At 45.0% G+C, this 21,200-nt stretch overlaps 1 protein-coding gene across 6 annotated transcripts in view; it reads right to left on the reverse strand.

Annotated features, from left to right (window-relative positions):
• Window positions 1-1,813: 1,813 nt before the first annotated feature.
• The window catches only part of LOC135899356 (nose resistant to fluoxetine protein 6-like), a 196,012-nt gene continuing 176,625 nt past the window's right edge, over window positions 1,814-21,200 (reverse strand). For all 6 annotated transcript variants that reach the window (XM_065428606.1, XM_065428608.1, XM_065428607.1 and 3 more), the window contains 5 exons: window positions 20,646-20,768; window positions 13,406-13,526; window positions 9,377-9,566; window positions 8,521-8,663; window positions 1,814-3,038 (listed from right to left, as the gene is read on the reverse strand). In XM_065428606.1, the coding sequence (XP_065284678.1) occupies window positions 2,721-3,038; window positions 8,521-8,663; window positions 9,377-9,566; window positions 13,406-13,526; window positions 20,646-20,768 (895 nt within the window). In that variant the 3' untranslated portion in view covers window positions 1,814-2,720. The remainder of the gene's footprint in view (window positions 3,039-8,520; window positions 8,664-9,376; window positions 9,567-13,405; window positions 13,527-20,645; window positions 20,769-21,200) is intronic.

A 21,200-nucleotide genomic window follows, 5' to 3' on the forward strand; every position in this document is an offset into this window, starting at 1 on the left:
TCAAAAGCAGAGAGGAGACATAAGGTTAAAAGGGTAGGAAGACGTATTTAAAGAAAATCGCGAATTTTAATAACACAAAGCACAAGTAAACAAAAATAAAAGGCAAAATAAAAAGCTGAGCATGGATGGTGGCAACTACCATCACCCCGTTTCAAAGGGGACGCTCCTACCTTCCATCCATCCATCCATCCATCCATCCATCCATCCATCCATCCATCCATCCATCTACTTTGTTTCCCGCTGGTGCCCGCACGCCTGCCAGCACCTGCTCTGTTCTGCTGACACCTTGATCGCTATTAGACAGTCGTATTTGCTTTGTGTGTTGACAATTTGATCAGCTTTATGCGGCTGTGCGATGGGAATGTGCTTTGTGCCCTTCTTACTTATTTGCAAACCTGAGAAATAAAGTCTCATCATGATGTTCTGCCCGGAACTGTACATACCTTCTTGGTGGTTACATAAAGCAGCTGGTCCCTCAATTTGTCTACGTGTGCTACATGGGGTGATTAAACTGCTTGAAAAGATGCTCGTAAGTAGGTTCCATTAGGTGTACAGAACAGATAAAGGACCGCGGAATCACTCCGTTGAAACTGGCGCAGCCACATCAGTAAATCGCCTTCACCTCATGCCGCACGCGGTTTTGACTGTTCTTTTGAGACGTACACGAAACATATGAAGCCTTTTCGGTGATTCATGGAAATAGTATTGCACATACAATGTAAGTGAAATCAAAGCGCCCACTGTAACTATGTAGTATCACGCTCGAAATTTTCAGGAATGCGATCGAGTGCTCGGAAAGAATGTATATGCTGCATAGCCTGCAGTCGCCTGAAATGTGTCAAGGTATGACCGGTTTGGCATGCGCTATCTGCTTGTAGCAATACCACGCAACTAAAGCGGTTTAACCGTAGAGCTACAATAAACATTTTTCTGAAAATGTGCGTCCCGTAAAATTTTGATCGGGACTTCTACGTGCTGCTTTTTAACACAGGCTGAAACAGCGACGATACATGGTTATTTCATCTAGCCCGGCGTTCTTTAAAGTAGGCATATAAGAGCCGTCAGTGAACACATATTTGATGGACTTTGTGCGGGCGGCTGGAGTTACAGCCTAATCGGTACAGGGGCTAGCGCGGCAAATCAGGCGCCTACGGAACACCGAGGGCCTCAGTTCGGAGCGCCACAGGTGGCGCGCTTTCAAAGGAGAGCATTGGCGCGCTGCGGCTCCCGGTGTCGTTCGCTCACCTAAAGTTATCTTCCATCGTGATCATATATAACGAAATGCGCATGTGTACCATTTAACCATATGCGCTTTCTTTTGCGTTTTACAATCGATGTTCTACTTGAGAGAGTGCTCCTATATTGCGCTAATTGATCTTTCTTTTTCAGTTTACGTTCTATTTTGCGTTAGTATTTATCACCTGGCGCATTTTATTTTTCCTATTATTGATATGAATGCTAGCTTGCTTCGTTTTTCTTGTAGTTCTCCTTGATAGTTTTCGTTTTGCAAGTTCCCTCATTGAGGTCCTCAGAGTACTCAATTTTAAATCGAATTTTAGTTTTTCAGAAGTGGTACTTTAAAAAATAGTCGACCTTACTTCCCCCCCAAAAGAACAAAATAATTATTGTGCTTTCTAGATTTTGTCTGTTTCGTAACGAAAGAAACGCAAGTTTATTAAACATGCTTACTTCGCCACACTCTATGGAAACGGCAACACGGAAAGTGCACAGGAGAGTTGACAAATGGCAAAGTACATCGTTACACCTTCTTTTTGGCTGTGATCGCAATAACCGGCCTAAATGCAAGGCAAACTGGCAGCAATATTTGATGACTTTATTCACGGGTAACTTGATCACCCCCATTGAAAACACTGGGAGGGACCAGGGTACGACAGATCTTTGCAAAACCTAATGTGTGGTATGAGAGGCTTCACAAAGCTACACATGGTGCTCGTATTGTTGTGGAGAAAGACTACATCGTAATTTGTGCTACAGACTAATAAATACTTGCACTCAGTACAGCCTGACCCAAACCTGCGAATGCAGTAACACAAGGACGACGTTCGGCGTTCATATACAAGCTTGAAATCACATTACCATGCTCACTATACACCGACACACATTCACATGTATTATACATTTATATTTGGCAGACGCAGCGCCATCTATGTGCACACTACAACAGCAAACCGCCGCAAATTGGTTACCGCTCCATAGAGATGCACAGCGATTTACGGCAGCCTACCAACCACTAGTTCGTGCACAATTGTGTCCACATAACATCATAAAAGCGCAGTTGAGACCCGTTTTTAGTCGCACGAAAAGCAAACAGCAGAGAAACTTGGAGGTATCACTTGGTTGACAAGAGTATGAAGACGAAGTTTCTATTCTCATGTAGGTGATGATGCTGACGATGATAGCGATAGCACAGGCAGCGCTGCAGCGTCGGAACGCTGCAACACAAGGATTGCTGCGCGGGTACTGTACACCGCATGTAGTAGAACCACCCGTTTTCGCACATCACGTGCATGAAGAGGCGCGGTGCAATGGCTTTTTCTTATTTTGTTTCATGCGGAACTTCACCCCTGTATCGAAACGAGGAGGCGAACGCGGCGGCAGCAGGTCGAACCTGCCGCTTCCGTCGAGGACGCCCCAATACTGCAGGCAGTTGATTCATCAGGAGTAAATGAAATGAAGCAGTGTCCTACAGCAGATAGTAATCAAAGCCTTTGAGGCACCCACTGCGACCGCCAGGAAAGACCACGCACGGCGCCGTTCCCCGGATCGGAGAGTGTATAGCCATTCATTTTGCCACTGGTGAGCTGTGAGATGACCCGGCCATTTTCCGCTTTCTTCTCCGGCAGTTCAGCGCTACAGTCCAGACGTGGCTCTTGAGCTTGGTTTCCCGAAGGACGTCCTCTTCTAGTTAACCTCTGGAAGGCAAGCTTGTCCAGGAATGCTGTGGGGCCTTCGCATACCAAGTAGGCCAGGTACGCCAGAAGGAAGCTCCAAACGAGCAGCGCAAAAAACAGTGTGATCTAGGAGTGAAAAAAAGAAAAAAAGAACAGCGTCGTTGTGAGTTCTAGGCAGCAGAAAGCGTCATCATTAAATATTTTTTGGTGCGCAACACAAATAAACCGAACATGATTCGGCCACTTATTTTACGACACGAAGAATACCATTAGACAGCTATGTGACTGGACACTAACACGTCTAAAGAAAGAAGACATTCCACAAGAACACATACTACAAGAGTTCCGAGCTGTTCAAGAAAAATATAAAAACTACACGGAATTTCCTGTGACGGGTCTAAAACATAAGAAAACGTAGGTGTCGGGATCATAACGAAAAATTAGGAAAATAGCATTCGGATAAATAATTTTTCTACAGTCTTTACCGCAGAAGTTTATGCAATATGGATGGCAGTTAAGAAAATTACTACCGACAAGCAGAAGAATGCTATTATTTATACCGATTCATTAGGTGCCCTGAGAACTCTAAACTTAAACTCCGCGTCTGAACAACAGGTTGGCGATATCTTAAACATGGTATTTAATAAGAAATACGGAGAAACCATACGATTCTGCTGGGTCCCAAGCCATGTTGGGATACCAGAGAATGAAGCAGCAGATAGAAGCACATTCATGGCAGCGCTCAAAAGCATAACTCGCATAACACTTCCATACAAAGACAGTATCCGAGTGATTCGTAAGGCCCTAGCATCAAAACGGCAACAAGAATGGAACTCCTGCATAAATAACAAGTTATATGTGACTAAATCCTGCTTGGCGAGTGGAAATCATACAGTCACCAAGAGCGGTTGTATGAGGTGATGTTATGTCGACTTCGAATTGGACACACGCATTTAACAGACACTTTTCCATTTCGAAAAGAAAACCCCCCAACTTGCGAGAAATTCCACGAATAGCTTACAGTAAACCACATCATTATGTCATGTCCACATACTGAAGCAAACAGGCGGAAACATTTCAAAAATTTGCATCAGTTGCACATACCTTTACACCCTGCCTTAATATTGGGTGATGAGCCGCTAGTGCCATTCACTAACGTGTTCAAGTTTCTAGATGAAACTGGGTATTTACATCGACTTTAAGGTAACGCAGCTATTGTTGCCGTAACATTGGATCTTGAACTGTCCTGTGACTGGCGCAGCATGGCTTTAGTCGCTTTTGCGCCATAAACTTGAGTTAACTAACTAATTTGTCAAGTCATCGTGTTCGAATGACCATGCATTTACATTGCGGCTAGAGCAACAAAAATGGCGTGATTTCTTTGCAGCTGTCGCCACGTAGGATTGCCATCAGGTATCGCGTGGTCACATTACAAGTGGCGGTAGAAGATTTGCTGTGTGCACAGCCTGCAGTAAAAGTGTTATGAAAAGCTCTACATTCACGGTGAAAAGACTTTGCTTTAGTCTACTTCTTCAGTGCGTGTATGAGATGAATAAATGAACAGCATCGTAAGGGATTATTTCAACGCCACCACAGCATGCCACCTGCATAGTTCGAATGCCGATTTCTGTGAAATAAAGATGTCTTCAAAAGCCAGCTAAATGCATTCATTCATTCTCGGAATGTCAGGCGTGTTTGTGGCAGCAACCTAATTGAAATGATATTGGCAGGCTTATATTTTAGAATTCAGTACAGTCGTATTGAATTCCTCCGCAATCTTTGTTTTTTTTTATTTTATTTTAAATGCGCATGCACGCACCCAATAGAAATGCGCAGTTGGCAGGCTCGCAGAATGGACCCAATAAGTAAACGTTCACTGTCTGTGCATGAGTTCAGGGTACACGGCTTCACCTTATAAATTAGGCACATAAAGAATAAGAATTGATAATACCATACATGCATAAATACCTTCGACAAGCATGCTTCGCATATGCGGTATACTTAACTGTCAAACGATAGTATCAAATGCCTGATGATGCATAAGCGACAGAGCATTGAGACGTGCTCCTTTAAAGGTACAGATTGCACCAAATGAAAAAACCACACTATTGCAGGCACTGCAAACAAAAGGAAACATCGATTTGCTAGCGACTCGATGTCATTATTTTTCTTGCTTCATCCTCAAGCGCGCAGAGGGGCAGGCTGGGGCTACTAATGCTCAAAGTAAGTGTAGTGATGATTTGTTGCGGAAATGTGACTGTGGTAACTGTTACGTACCTTTCGTACATCATCATCATTATCATCATCATATTTTTGTGTCTACTGCAGGACAAAGGCCCCTCCCAGCTATCTCCAATTACCCGTGTCTTGCGCTGGATAATTCCAACCTTGCCCCTGGACATTTCCTAATTTCATCCCCCCCACCGAATTTTCTGTCGTCCTTGAGTGCGCTTCCCTTCCTTTGGAACCCATTATCTGGCTATAATCACCCACCGGTTATTGCATGGCCTGCGAAGCTAGATTTACCCCCCCCCCCCCCCGTGAAGTGAATTAGAATATCGGCTATTCCCATTTGCTCTCTGATCGACACCACGCTCTCCCTGTCTCTTAACGTTACGCCTAACATTTCTCGTTCTATCGCGTTTTGCGAGATCCTTAACTTGTTCTCGAGCTTGTTTGTTAGCCTCCACGTTTCTTCCCCATATGTCAGCGCCGGTAGAACGCTGTGATCATACAATTTCTTTTTAACGACAACGGTAGGCTCTCAGTCAGCATTTGCTAATGCCTGCCGTAACCAATACAGCCCTATTTCATTTTTCAGTAAGTTTACTTCTCATAATCATGGTCCCCTGTGGGTAATTGACCTAGTTAAAAGTACTCCTTCACTGACTCTAGAGGCTGACTGTCCATCATGATTTTTTCTTCCCTTACTAGGCTATTCAACGTTGCCTTTGTCTTTTGCCCATATTAATGTTCAACTCTCCTCTTACACTTTCTCGGTTACAGTCCGCAATCGTCTGTTACAATTCATCCCCTGTATTGCTGAACAGGAAAAGGTCATCTGCAAACCGAAGGTTTTTGAGATAGCGCGTAGGTTAGGGCGTGTTGGTATTCCATAACTGAGGTTTTTTAGCGCACGAAAAGGGACGAAAGACAGTGGCTGCGTCTTGTCACTGTCTTTCGTCCCTTTTCGTGCGCTCAGTTGTTGAGATATTCGCCGTTGATCCTCGCCCCTAAGCCTTCCTAGTCTGATAGCTTGAATACATTTAAGCATGCACTGAATAGGATTCGGGACATTCTGTCTGTACGGCTGACCCTTGATAATTTTTTGCTTTTCTTGTGGAGAACCAGTGTAGCCGGTAGATATTTCCGAAGATATTCACGTATGCTTGCTCTCACCTTGATTACGAACTGCCTCCATGATTGCTGGTACCTTTAATGAACCAAATTAATTTCATAAGGTATGAAAGCCATTAGAGACGTTGATAGTACTCCGCAGATTTCTCGATTGCCTGACTGATGGCATGACATGGACGTCGTTTATTGTAGGCTACCCTTTCCTGAAGTAAGCTTATCTTTGATTGAAGTCAAGTGTTGCGTTTATTCAATTGGAAATTATCTCGGTGAATATTTTGTAGAATACTGCAATTAAGCTAATTGGCAGATGATTCTTCAATTCTTATGGATTCTTATGGATCAATTTATTGTTGGCATTCTTTCAGTTCTACGGAAACACGTGCGACGTTGTGAAGCATTGCTTATAAAGGGCACCAAGCTTTTCAACCACAATATCTCCTCTATCTTTGTATAAATCGACTTTTATTTCATCTTCTCTTGCCGCTTTTCCCCGGGACGTGTCTTGCAAGGCCCTTCTAACTTCATCGCTAGTTATAGAAGGAACCTCTGTATCCTGTTCACTACTACTTCGAATGGAGGTATCGTGCTTGCTCTGGGTACTGCCCAGGTCAGCATAAAATTTCTGTGCTGCTTTTGCCATATTATCGAAATTGCTGATGAAATTCTGTATATTCCTCTGTATATACTTATCATATAATTATCCCCATTTTTGTCTTGAATAAACTGATTCTGATTCTGAAACATTGCCTTGCTTATAGTTCATTGCACACACCTTCCTCTGTCCTATGCCAAGATTTCTTCTTACTGATTTCATGATAGGGTCATGTTTTGCTGCTTCCTCAATCTTTCTAACATTACAATTTCGAATATCGCTTACTTTGACAGTTTAACAGTTTTAATAACAGTTTGACAGTTTAACAGTTTTTAACAGTTTGATAGTTTAATATCGCTATCGCTTTGACAGTTTAACGAATTCTTTCTGGCCGTTTGACTTAGACAGGTTCATGCTTTGTCGTTTCTTTATTAGGTCTTTTGTTACTCCGGAGAGCTTACCTAATGGTTCCCTTGGTGTCTTACCTCCAACTTCAATTGCTGCTTCCTAAATCAGCCTAGTTACGGTTTAATGCATTACCTCTATGTTATCTCCATCTTCCTGTTCTAAAGCTGCATATTTGTTTGCGAGCGCGAGCCTCAATTCGTCTACATTTACCCTTACTGCGTCTTGGTTGGCCTGTTTCTTCTTGATTAATTTTGTTCTTTCTATATTCAAATTGAGAACAATCCTAGACCTAACTAACCTATGATCATTATTATTTACCTCGCCTAACAATTCTATATTCCGCAATATGCTGGGATTGTACATATCGGACCACAACTGTTCGCTGAATACGGCATATGTACAGTACACGTATACACGTACGCGTTAAGGATACTGCTACTTTCAAAGTGTCCACAAAACTACATGTCGTGATTTAGCTTTCCCTTTGGGATATTATATAGGTATTTTTATTGCTCATGATAGGAGAAATTGTCATGCCCCGACTGTAGAACGAAGTTTCCAATGGAAACCTTTACTGGTTTCTCTATAAGAAATCTTCTCAGTTGAAGAAAAATTCATCCTTGTTGGGGATGACCAGAACTTATTTTTCATGTGGTGTAAACTTCCAAAGCTAGAGCTTGAGACGTGGCTGCTGCCACAGTACCCCTTCACGTGCCATTCTGCACTGCTGCATAAATATCTACTAAACTAGCTTGTTTCGTGTCTGTCTTTGGTATCTAGTTGCCTGGCTATGGCAATTCTCTTGACTTCATCGCAGACACTGCAATGCCATCAGACAGCCAGGTGTTTCCACCCTGTAATATAATTCCAGCAAAATCGCAGCTTGAATTCCTTAAGAAATTGAACGTACGTTCAATTTCAGGTGCGTTCAATCTCACGTGTTCTCTCATAGTGTCGAAATAAAAAAAATAACGTTGCAGGGAGCAGTGGAGGCAGTGATAAATAAACAGGAACAATGTTATGCGGTCACATGTATACAGACCGTTGCCGTCGGAATAACTATATGTCAAACAGGGTAAGGCGTTTACAGCGTGCCCACAACAGGGCGTGTTTGTTCCCGCAGTTCATGTTTAACTGCGAGGTTTCCGAAAATTGTTTGTATAAGAAATTTCACCCTATAGATTTACCAGTGATTTTCCACATATTTACCTCCGGACTTCATAGTCTACGACGCCCTTGATAAATGTTTACCTGGTTGAAGTGTGACCAGAATATGCGCTCTCTGGACGCGTGCAGCATAAGTTGGATGAAAGGGAAGTGGATAAGGTAGACGCCGAAGGACAGTTTGCTCAGCGGCACGAAAGCGTTGTAGGACAGGAAGTTGCTTAGGACTCCTGCGGGATAAAAAGAGCGAGGGCATACTATCAGTGATAATACGAAGCTATCCAAAGGGAGTGTGGAGGGTTATGGTAAGCAAACAAAGCGGAAGACAAATAACATACACATCGGGGACGGTGGTAGACCTGGCCTACCCGTACGCCATATAAACTGAACAAATACAATACACCACAAACGTTGTTGCAGACAATGTGTTTAACTCAATAATAAAAGTGCTACCCCATAACTCTAGTGAGAGTTGTTGAAGGAATCCCTGCAAGAAGCACATTAGTTATGAACAGTTAAAGGTTGCGAATATCTTGCAAGCTTTAAATGTGCGATAAATTCGATCAAGCACAACATTCTTTAATGTGATGATCATATCTTTAAAATGTAATCGATTTTTTATTGAACACTCACTCCAAGCAATGTTATTATAGTGACGTGCTTTATCTGTGCGCATGATGTTCTGAATGTAAACGTGACTGATAGAACTTGTGATCGATATTCTTGATTGCTCCTATACGTGATACAATGTGTTGTGATGCTCAGCGGCTCTTACGCTCATGCCGTTAATCGTAGACATTTGGCCCTGTTATGGTAATTTATTTTTACTGACCAGCACTGAGAATCTGTGAGCAATTTGGTCAAGAACATAAAAAAAGAAAATTTAGGCTCCTGAAGGCAGTACCCAGATTTTTTTAAAAAAATGTAGTCAAGGTAGCCTCACCTCCTCGGCCCGTAGAGCACGCCAGCGTGATCCAGGAGAGAAACAGCGACCACAGAACACGGTCAAAAAACGCCGTGAATAGCTTTCCAGCCTCCGAAGTGGGATTCGAGTTCGCGTACCAGGCGTGCTTCATGAAGATGCAGCAAAGACAGCACGCAGTGGCCAGACACCAGCCCACCAACTGCACGCCCTGAACACGACAAGAACATTGCATGCGTACCATACCACAATCGAAGAGCAGCTGTCACGCAAAAACTGAAGTACATGTAACACAATTCCAAACTTGAAACCAAGTTTCCTCGAAGCAACCAATGATCAATTTGAATTCGCAGAATGAACTTATAATGCGTTTTTCCGGATGCCGATAAGCTGTGGTAAGAGTGAGAAAACTCATAAGGCAAAGGCAGGGAGGTTAACCAGGCTGAGCCCGATTAGCTACCATGCTCAGAGGAAGGGAAGAAGGGGACTGAAATATGGAGAGGAAGATAGAAGTTCAAACTTTGCACTGGTACACACAGTGAAGTGTTCATCGTACAGTTCATCACAAACGATCACAAAAGCTGGTTCATCTCAAGAAGCGCAGCCGCGTTTCTGTACTTTTGCAAACAACAGACGCACGATGCCATGGTCCCAGGATCTTTCCTCTTGTAAAAGGTTTGCCATTTAAGTGGCCTCAAGCTGTTCGAAGAGCAAGCTTCTCATCTTTGTACGATGGGCGGTCACACGGCAGGTGTCTTAGGTTTTCTTCTGTGCATCATGTCTTTCAGTTGGCACTGTTTGCCATTTCTTCTTCCGAACACCCACTCATTCCTTATTGCTAGGCTTTGGTAAAATTTATATAGGTCAAACGGGGAAGTCTTTGAACGATCGAGCCCGTCAAAACAGTAATAAAGTTAAGAATAGGTATGGTTGCCACATAGGCGCCCATTGCAAAATTTATGAATGCACTAGCTCTATTGTTTGGTAAGACCAGATTTTTAAAGAAAAGAAAAGCGAAAATCAAAGAAAAATAATAGAAATGTCCTACATAAGAAAAAGGCCGGAGATAAGTGCGTAAGTACGCCTTCTGTTGTATTGTCAGAAAAAAAATAGGATATCCTTTCAGAGGGGAAAATTTTAATACTTGTCTTGTATCGGTACGCATGATTGTTCTGGGCAGACTATATAAAAAGATGGGGTTTTCTGAAATAAAAATTTTGTTGGCAGTCTGCGCTTGTCCTGTGGTGTCTGCTTACTTTGTGTATGTTTTTCAACCGCGCTGCATTAGCTTCAATCAAAATGAACCAACTAACCCTCATTAATATGGTATTGATACCTCTGCTTATTAAGAAGGCAACTATCATGGTCCAGATTGGGCCTAGTTGGACTGACATTTCGAGGAAGGCAGCGCTGGAAAAGGTACGACAAAAAGACGCGGACAACACGAGTGCATGCTGCAGCAGCTGTGCAGGAGTATGCAGGCACCCGTGACTGTCCCACGTGTAGGGAAAAACAATATAGCAGGAAACTCGAAAGAGTAAACAGAAATAAATTTCGAGGTACCCACAGACTTAGCTGCGGGATGCCCTTCTAGCAGGTGAGCAATATACTCGATGGGCATAGGTGTAAAAGACAGAAGGGCAAGATGGGCATAAGTGAAAGAACCTTTCATACCACAAAATAAGAATAGGCAAACCATGAGCAAGAAAAAACAATATATTTAAACTTTCAATCAATTTTACCAAGGGTTGACCACTGAACAATATCTGACCGCGACTCTTCATCACTGCAAACCACTGTATATACTTGAAGCTTCAAGAGTCACGATCTAGTTATGTTATTTGCCACTTTATTCACATCAAACAATGTCACAAGACGTTCTTTAAAGGGGCCTTGAACCACCCCTCGAGCTTGGTGAAATAACATATTCCGCGGGTAGCATACGCTGCTGTGAACATCTCAGCCAAGTACTGCTGTCGTACGCGGTCCGTGGAGCTCGTAAGCGGAGCGCGAAGTCACCTTTCTCTCAAACGCTCTCGTTTCAAAAATCCCATGATCCTCGCTCTTTTCTGTGCACTTTATTTTGTCATAAAGCACACTCCAATACGCGGCTGCTATGACCACGGCCACCGCGGCCACCGCGAGGTGCCGCCACGAGTCCAGTCGTTAAGCGCATAGCATTTCTTACAAAAATTACTAGAGAGAACTCTGACGCTGCAGTCGTTGTCCTACCATGTGAATGATGGGAAGTACATGGATTTGTCTGATCTACGTGCTTGTGGATTCAGACATTCTTGTGGCTTTGTATTTTACGCTATATAAATTTTATTGTGGTATATTTCAGGGCAATCCATATTCTTCGAAGTGCAGAAGACGCCGGGAACGCGCACAATTGCTATTAATTGCACGATTGAGCTTGTCCAGGTGGCCAAATCGAGACCCGCCAAGCGTCTCAAGGCACCGGCATGCCCGCGATAAATTCATAAGGGCGTTTCATTCGCTTGTCGATAGATGCGTCCGTGGCCTAATGGTTTCAATATCAGGCTTCTGTGCTAGAGTCCCTGTGTTCGAACCTTCCGTCGGGCAATTTTAATTATGTTTATTGAACTATTTATTACGCAATACACTGTTGAAAATGACGCGTTTACGAAGTCACAAAGCCGTTTGAAGCCAAAAGGACGAAGTTTAGGCAAATCCATGTACTTCCCATAATTCCCATGCTGGGACAACCACTCCCATGGCAGCTCCCGTAGACACTAGCTCCAGAGTTCTCTCTAGTAATTTTTGTAGGAAACTCTTTGATTAAGCGCGCTGCGGCTCTCTGAGGACAGCGGCGTTTGGCTTACGTTTAGCGCGGCATAGGCACCAAATCGGAAATTTGAACTGCGCGCCATGGTGACGACTCCGCCGTAGCCTTCGCAGTACAAGGCATTGGAGGAGGAAGGGGAGCACTGCTGAGGCCGTGTTTGATTGCCGATAACTCCGCTTCTGCTGAAGGCACTGAAGTACTTTTTGCGGCAAAGTGGTTCTGAAATAGCCCATCTTCACTTCAAATGTCTCTCTTCACTTCGATAAAAAGTGGTTCAGGGCCCCTTTCAATAAGAATTCAGGGTTTTACGTGCACAGAACCACGATTGGATTATGAGCCATGCCGCAGTGAGGGACTACAGATCCATTATAACTACCTGGGCGCACCCACTGACGGTACATGATCGTTTTTGAATTCCGCGCCCATTGGAATGCGATCTCCGTGGAGCGCATTCTCTCAAGCGAGCATACATCAAAACAGAATTACTATTTAGATAAAGTAATGTGATACAATCGTGAAATCAACCACACTTTCATCTCACTATACAACTTCAAGCGACACTAGAGCGAAGCATGGACATCGATTGCTAAATCATACTTCTTGAAGAACAAGCAATAGAGTCTCCCTACTTAGTATATTGGCCAAACCCAAGCCAACATCCATACTTACACAGCTGGATTCACGGACATCAGCGCTTGTACTTCATGCAAAACGAAGGGCCTCAAGATCATGTGCAACTCATTTTCTAACAACTGTTTTCCAAGATCAATCCCTAACACACACCCCCAAGAAAAAAGAACTTTTAGGAATTTCTCTTTCACGAAATTACCGAAATAAAGGATAAGCTGCTAGATCGCTGTAATGTCATAGGCTGATGTCATAGGCGTTACTGGTTCGTGCGCGAAGTTCAAACTGTCAACTTTGCTAAGTATCTCTACTAACAGAGCGTGTGTCCGGAAGAATACCTTACTTATAGTTTTTTTTTTCATGTAACACCTTATCAATCTAAAGTAATTTACTGTCACGCTTAGCGTCCTTTCCACTAATCTGTACGTTTATTGACAAATGGAAGGGTTACTTAGGCATTTGAAATGATGCGCCGTATACACCAATGGTAATGGGAGTGGGATATCAAGTAAAAGCAATATAACGTTCTCGTGATAGCAGATGAGCTAACCATTTCGGGCTCGCGTTCCGTATGAGTTCGTCACTGACCGCCTCATTGAAAACTCGTAACTTACTTTTGATATCTTTCGTTCCTTGATGTCGTCGATGACGAGGAACGCGATACAGCCGCTGAAGTAGCACACAGCGTGGTAGAAAGGCCGTATGTAGTATTTGTTGACGGTTCGCATCACGACTCTGCAATAGAACACCACCCATAAACACGTTACAAAATTCCTGACGATAGCGTCGTTAATGGTGTTCAGCGCATAGAAGCTCTACCTAGCCTAAGCTAAACCAGGCATAAAGCAGATACCGAACACCTCATGTATCACTTCGATAAACAACCTGTGTGGGATGTCCCAGCTAAATTTAGCCAAGGACTAAAAATACGCCGGCATTTACAGAAGGACGCGACCAAGGTATGTTATTGACCATTGTACGAGGGAAGGCACGCTACTTCCTTTTTTGTATACTGCTTATTGCATTATTAGTCGAGAAAAATTCACTTCCCTAATTACAGCTTTAGAGAAGAAGAAAACGAAAACAGAGCATTTGCAAAACTACTAGTGAAATAGTTGTAAAGCATCACAGGAAACATCTAATTCAGTAGGTTGTACCTTCCTACTTTTTAAGTAATAAGTTCTTCTGCGTACTAAAAAAAGCCACCAAATATTTTTTAAAATGTGAAGAAATAATCAACGATGATTTTCTAAGTGGCAGTACGCAAGCTTTTTGCGTCCTATAAACTAAAGCTTTCTATTAGCGATGGGGCTGAAGTGCGTACGCAGTCATCGGACCCCTTCTTTAGGCCTCCTGCCACACGTCGCACGCCCTTTGGCACCTTAAAAACATATTTGGCTCTTGTCATTTGCTATATCTAGGCAATGCATCGATTATTCGACATGAAGCTTACTTTCATGCCAGGGCAGAAGTTCGAAATGCTCACATGTCCTCTTCAGAGACGAAGAACACGTTCAGTTGCCCTCGGCGCATTTCACACTATATATACGTGTCCCGAAGAGTAAGCAAATGTAATGTAGATGGTGCCACGATAAGGTTGGTCTGTTCCATGCGTACGTGCGTGCGTGCGTGTGCGTAAGATCTATCAGATGAGAGAAAAAACTATGAAAGGAATTTACCTTCCTCATCGAAGACGTGTACCTTCGGTTCAGTAGATATTGCGTATGCTGACGGAGCTCCCCGCAGCTCATTTTCTTTCTTCCTCATTAAATGTGAAAAATGGGAGGTTTGACCTTAAGTACCGCCGGCTATCCCAAATTATGAAATTTTTGTTCGAAATTGAAAACTTTTGTTTCAAGGAAGTGCAGCAGATCCAACGAGTCAGTATCAATATACAGTGAAGCTTTATGTGAGTGCATGAAGAGTCCAAACACGAGTACATGCACACACGCACACACACACACACGAATTATACCGAGCTTTATTTGAGCGTAGTTGCTGACAACTAGCGAGTTGTCACGTACGCCTTGAACGCATCATGATTTCAGAGGCAGCACGCGCATGTGCACGTCGCACAATTATAATCCTTTCAATACCCAAGAAGCGTCTACTTCCTCCGAACCGTGCGGCCGCGGATGCGCGAAAGCGAGCATTCTGGTTCTTTTCTTTTCACCGCACCACCGAGGCAGCCGCTGCCGCGAATGCGCGGAAGTGAGCGCCATCTGGTGGTGCTGCAAGGAACCCACTGGCGCGCGTGGTGGGCGTGCTTCGCTGTGATTGGTTGTCCTATTCGGCAAGGGAGCAGCCAGGCCGCAGCACCCACGGCCGCGAAACCCGACGAGGTTCTCAAAGAAAAGCTTCGCTTTTAGAAGCAAAGCATTCCTTTAAGTAATTGAACGAATCAACAGCTTCTTATTAAGAACTTTGCGGCACATGTTTATATGCGAGAGCTGAAGGGAACCGCCATAAAAGCTAGTTATGGGTTTCTATATATATTGATATGGCAAAGTAAATTGAAACAAAAACGCGGCATGGGGAAGCCTTGTTTTACCCCTCCCTATTACGTCACAGGGGGGGGGGGGGAGGAAGGTTGCACCATCAGCCATGCTTCGTGGTGCCGTGTGGGTGATCAGATTACTTGAACAAATAATATCACGCTAGTTATTTCTGTCTGCATGGCCACTTTGAAATGTCAAACACGTAAGTACACTTTTACGGTGGTTTCGTTCAATTTTACAATATAAACATGTGCCATAACACATATAAAGGATGTAATTATTGTAATAAGTTTATTTAGTGAATTATTTGCTTTGACGATCCTTGCAGGTAATGTCCGCCGGGGCAAATAATTCAGCTGCAATGATGTAATTTAAATCAATTTTGTAACCATATTTTCATGTGTTCGGAAGTCAAAATTGAACTACAAACACTGGCACTGCATAGCGGAAACAATCACAGTCAGTGAGCCTGTCTAACAAGCAGCATTTCAGTGTCAATGGCGTTAGCAGCTACAAGAAAGGGACCGCAGAACAACGCTTCGAGGACGGCACGCTTGGCTTCAGCTAATGTTTAAGGCTCAATCCCATCGGCGACTTGAAGAGGTCGCGTGGCCATTTGTGACTAGAGACCAAAAAGTGACTGAAGGTGACCGATGCTCACACCGGCAAGCCTGGGCGAGCGCGACCTGCAAGTCGCAATCATGGAGATATCGTTCTCAGCGAGAACTAAAGGGATCTAAGCAATTCGCGCGCACTTCGTTCGTTTCCCGTTCAAGCAACAGTTATGGGTTTTGTTGCTGTTGTTGCCTCAAAACACGGCTTGTTTCGAGCGAAGGCAAGGACGTCTTCACTGTGCTGTTGTTCTCTGCCGTGCGTGGTGTCAGCTGTGGCAGCGCGGAAACCTCTGAAAGCAACGCTAGTCTGTGCGCCCGAGCCACCGTTCGCGATAAGTGGCCGGCCACACAAGCCACCTCCTGCTCGAGCTCCGCGCGCGTGACGAGGAGCAATATCGAGACTAAGTTGTAATTTCTAGTTCGGTCTAGTCTTCGCGGACAGGCCTCGTCGCGGACGGTAGGCCTTTGATCGTTCCAGAAGCCCGTCGGAATGAAGACCAGCCGACGATAAGCCTATCTGTTTCCGCTGCAGCCGCGTTGGTGGCATTGCTGGCTATTGCCGCAGCCAGTGGTCCTCTCAGAATCAAAGCCCACTTCCCACTGACTCTGGTCCCTTCCGTAATGCAAGCCACTATCCGTCCCGCACCGAATTCTCTGTACCCAATGTCCCTGAGGAAGCTACCAGCTACACCCCAGTCGCCTCCACCGCATCGCCATCTATCTCGTCCGCTCTCCTTCGCCGTCCTTTAGCCGTCGTTTTTCGAAACTAGACTACGCAGCTTCTAACGGTGAAGGAAGTTTACGTCGACGGCGTCCATGTCAGAGCTTTGGTTAAAACTGGGGCACACGGCTCTGTCATAAGTGCTACCTTTCGTCGTCGCATGAAGAAGATCCTTACACTTTCCACGAACCAAGTCGTACGTGTCGCTGACGGTGCGACGGTTGCTATTTTTGGGATAGGCAGAGCTCGGGTTACCGTTGCTGGTCACCAGGTGTTCGTTATTTTTACGGTCCTTGTGGAGTGCCCTCACGACCTCATACTTGTATTTGATTTGATTTCTGCCAATTCCGCTCTGATTGATTGCTCCACCGGTATCCTTCTCCTTGAACTTCCTTACATCTGTGAACCCAGTGACCAACCTCCTCTGTCTAGCCTACATTGCAGCGATTTTGTTCGCCTACGATCTAAAACCGTGACGTATATCGAACTGCCATGATCGCCAGGTGTTCCAGATGGCGACTACTACGTGGCGCCTCTTACTGACGTCCTGCTTACGTACGGTGTGACTACATCCTACATGATCCTGAGCATTACGGCCAACAGAAACCGTCTTCCACTTGTCAATTTTGGCTTCATCAAGCAAGTACTTCCAGATGAACTTTACGCAGCCCTCATTTACCCTCTACAAGACTTTCGTCCTCGCATAGCGGCATAGCGGATAGTGGCTTTTACAATGGATGCTAGATGTCTTCAACAGAGCATTCGGAAGCCGACAACTTCTGTCAGCCACGAAATTCGCAGCATTATTGCCAGTGACCTTCCGCTAAAGCACACTGACGCCCTGAGACGTATTCTCGAGTTTTATCGAGATATTTTGAACTTTGGTAAGCGGCCTTTTGACGAAATATCCGTTGTCGCGCATCGCATAGATACATGCGATTCCAGACTTGTTCAGCAGCACCCCTATCGCGTGTCTGCGTATGAGTGATGCGTCATCCAGCAGGAAGTCAGCAAGACGCTTGCGAAGGACATTATCGAGCCATCATCCAGTCACTGGGCATCAACGGTTGTTTTAATTATAGAGTAGGATCCATCGTGGTGCTTTTGTGTGGACTATCGTCAACTCAACATTATGAAGAAAGACGCTTAGCCATTACCACGAATTGTTGAAATCCTTGATTGTATGTATGGTGCCGCGTACTTCTTTTCTATCGACCTTATATCTGGATTTTGGCAGATTGCTGTGGACCCAATGGACCAAGAGAAGGTGGCTTTTGTAACTCCTGATGGGCTTTACTAGTTGAAGGTCATGTCTTTCGGTCTGTGTAGTGTCCCAGCCACATTCGCGCTAATAATGGACACTGTTTCACGGGTTCAAGTGGTATACACGATTGTGTTATTTAGACGAAGTGTTTGTGTTTTCGCTTACGTTTGATACACACCTCGAACGCCTCGCAGCGATTCTTGGCGTGCTCCTTCCTGCCGGACTACAGTTGAATTCACCAAAGTGCCTTTTTGGCAGTCACTGCATTACGATTCTTGGCCATATTGTGGACGATGCCGGCGTAGAACCTGACCCAGAAAAGATTAGAGCCATGAAAGACTTCCCTATGCCGCAGTCTACCAAAGATGTTCGCAGCTTTCTGGGGCTCTGCTCCTGTTTTCGTCAGTTCGTGAAGAATTTCGCAGTGATTGCGAAACCACTCACAGATCTTAAACAAGACGCCCCTTTTAGGTGGGGTCTTGCATAAAGCCACCGCTTTCTCCGAGTTATCCACACTCCCCACAACATCTCCAATTCTGGCCCACTTCAACCCATAAGCTCAAACCGAAATGCGCACTCACGTGAGTTGGTACGGGATAGGCGCTGTCTTTGACCAATCTCAACGTGAAGCGAACTGCGTCATCGGCTATACAAACACCTTAAGGTGCTGTCTGCATCGGAGCACAATTACGCCATTACAGAATGTGAGTGCCTCGCTCTTCTATGGGCAGTTGCTCACTTTCACCCTTATCTATTGGCCTACCGTTCACAGTAGCTTATGACCACCATGCCCTGTGTTGGCTTGTCTCTTTGAAAGATCCTACAGGAAGACTCACTCAATCGGCACTGCACCTGCAAGGGTACACCTACACGCTGGTATACAGGACAGAGAGCCTGCAAAAAGATGCGGGTTGTTTGTCCCGCTTTCTTGTGGCTGACTGGTACTTTTCTCGTACTCATTCTCTCGATTGCGTCGTTTTCATGAGCTAGTTGCTTAACACCGCCGACGAACAGCGTTAGGATGCCTACTTAAGGGCAATAACCGAGCGCCTCGAATCCTCTCCTAGCGACGCTTATGTGCGCATGTACTCTGATGGTCCTGACCTTCTAATTATACCATCACATCTGCGCTCCACAGTTCTTCGTGAGTGTCACAATGCCCCAACCACTGGCCACATTGGTGCTACTTGGCCACATGACCACGTGCGCCGTTGTTTCTATTGGCCTGGCCTAGCCCACTCAGGGCGGCGTTATGCCAGTGCCTGCGAGCTCTCTCAGTGGCGAAAGAAACCGTCTACGAATCCTGCTGGTATCTTCAGTCCATCGACGTCCCACCTGAGCCCTTCTTCCGTGTTGGTTTGTACTTCCTCGGTCCCTTTCCTACATCTGCTACAAGAAATAAGTGGGTTGCCGTCGCTACCGATTACGCAACGCGCTACGCAATGACACGAGCGCTGGCACCAAGCTGTGCTGCAGACGTGGAGGACTTTTTCCTCCATGACGTAATTTTAGTACACGGTGCCCCACGTCCATTGCCACCTAATCGAGGCCATACCTTCCTATCGAATGTCATCGACGACATCCGGCGCTGCAGCTCCACGCAGCGCAAGATCACCACGTCATACCATTCCCACAAGAACGGGCTCACCGAGTGCTTAAATCGGAGCTTAACCGACATGCTTTCCGAGTACGTGTCGGCTGACAACCGTGATTGGGACCTTGCACTGCCATACGTGACGTTCACATTAATTCCTCCCGCCACGACAATGCTGGATACTCTCCCTTTTACCTTTTGTTCGGACGGGAACACACTTTATCGTTTGAGACATTCCTTCCTTCCTCTGCAACTTTAACTTGTGAATATGCACGCCACGCCATTGCGCACGCTGATTACGCGCGGCAGATATCTCGTAGAAGACTTGTCGCTTCCCAAAACAATCAGAAGCGCCTTTACGACCAGTGACACCACGACGAACGTTTTGCTCCAGGTGCCCTCGTGCTACTTTTAACCCCCTCCCAACATGTGGGTCTTTCTGAAAAGCTCCTTCCTCACTATACACAGGTGCATACCGCGCCATTCGGCAAGTGACTGACACCACGTACGAGATTGTGTGCGCCATTCCCATATCTTCTATTCCGTGGCCCACCGAGGTCATCGGCGTTTCGAAACTTAATCATTTCTACCCTTCGTCTGTTGTGGATCCTTAGTGGCATCGGGCCAGCGCTTCTGCCGCCGAGGGCCATGCTACGTGCTATTCGGAGAAGACAATGGGGACAGTTGGATTTGGTAGGACGTAACCACAAGTGGCCCCTGGCTGGTCTGAAGATGACGACGGGCCTTGCTTGATGCTGGCTGCAATGTGGTCTAGTGCTTGCTACCTCTTGTATATACAACGTATAAATTATCTACTATGCTTCCACGTAACAACATAATGCCATTATATGAGCGAACGTACATCATCGCGCCTAAATGTTGCCACATTGCAAGTAATTCGTTTTCCTTTCTTCAAGAACACCGGGGGGCGCGTCGAACCTTGACAATGTTGATCCTTGGAACCACAGCTCTAATTTTATTCCCCATAGATCTCATTTTACACATGTGAGCACGGAGGCCAAAAGTTCAGCCTTCTGGAATCGGAAAATGCGTTCCTCACAAGGTTAAGCGACGTAAACTAAACGTAAACTTTACGTAAACGTAAAGGATTCATATACTGGTGACGATATTCAGTTTATATGGAGCACTTTCATCGTACTCACTGTGGTGTCTCGGTAGGAAACACGACAAAAGGAGTCAAATCGGATCCTGAGATGGTCCACGTAGCGTAGGCGCAGCCCATAAAAGACAGCAGGACAAAGGCTCCCACTGCCAGTGTTTTCCGCCTGCGCAGGAGATATGCGCAAAGCACTTTAGGGTTACGGAGTAATTGCAAGGCAATAAAACCCATGCACAGTGCGTGCGACAATTTCTCATTAGCGTGAACTGTGCGTTTTCTCTGCATGTTTAAACAATATGGCACCTCGTTAAATGTTGCTAATCAGCTGCTGAAAGATTGAGCTGCTCTTTAGCCTTGTGTTTCAAGAAAATGAAATCACCCTAAGCTCACTGTTCCAAGGTAAAATGGGGATTAAAAAGAATCAAAAGCAATGCGTAATTTTTAGCATTTAATTGAACAAATAGTGCCAAGAACTCCTACAACAACCACAATATGTTATTAAGGCAATACGCTACCGTACTCTTGTTTAATAACGGCGACAGTATGGGAAGTTTAGCTATTGAAGAGCGCGCTATCCTAGAATCGTAGCTAGAAACAA

The sequence above is a fragment of the Dermacentor albipictus genome, chromosome 1 (assembly GCF_038994185.2).
Source record: "Dermacentor albipictus isolate Rhodes 1998 colony chromosome 1, USDA_Dalb.pri_finalv2, whole genome shotgun sequence".
NCBI lineage: Eukaryota > Metazoa > Arthropoda > Arachnida > Ixodida > Ixodidae > Dermacentor > Dermacentor albipictus.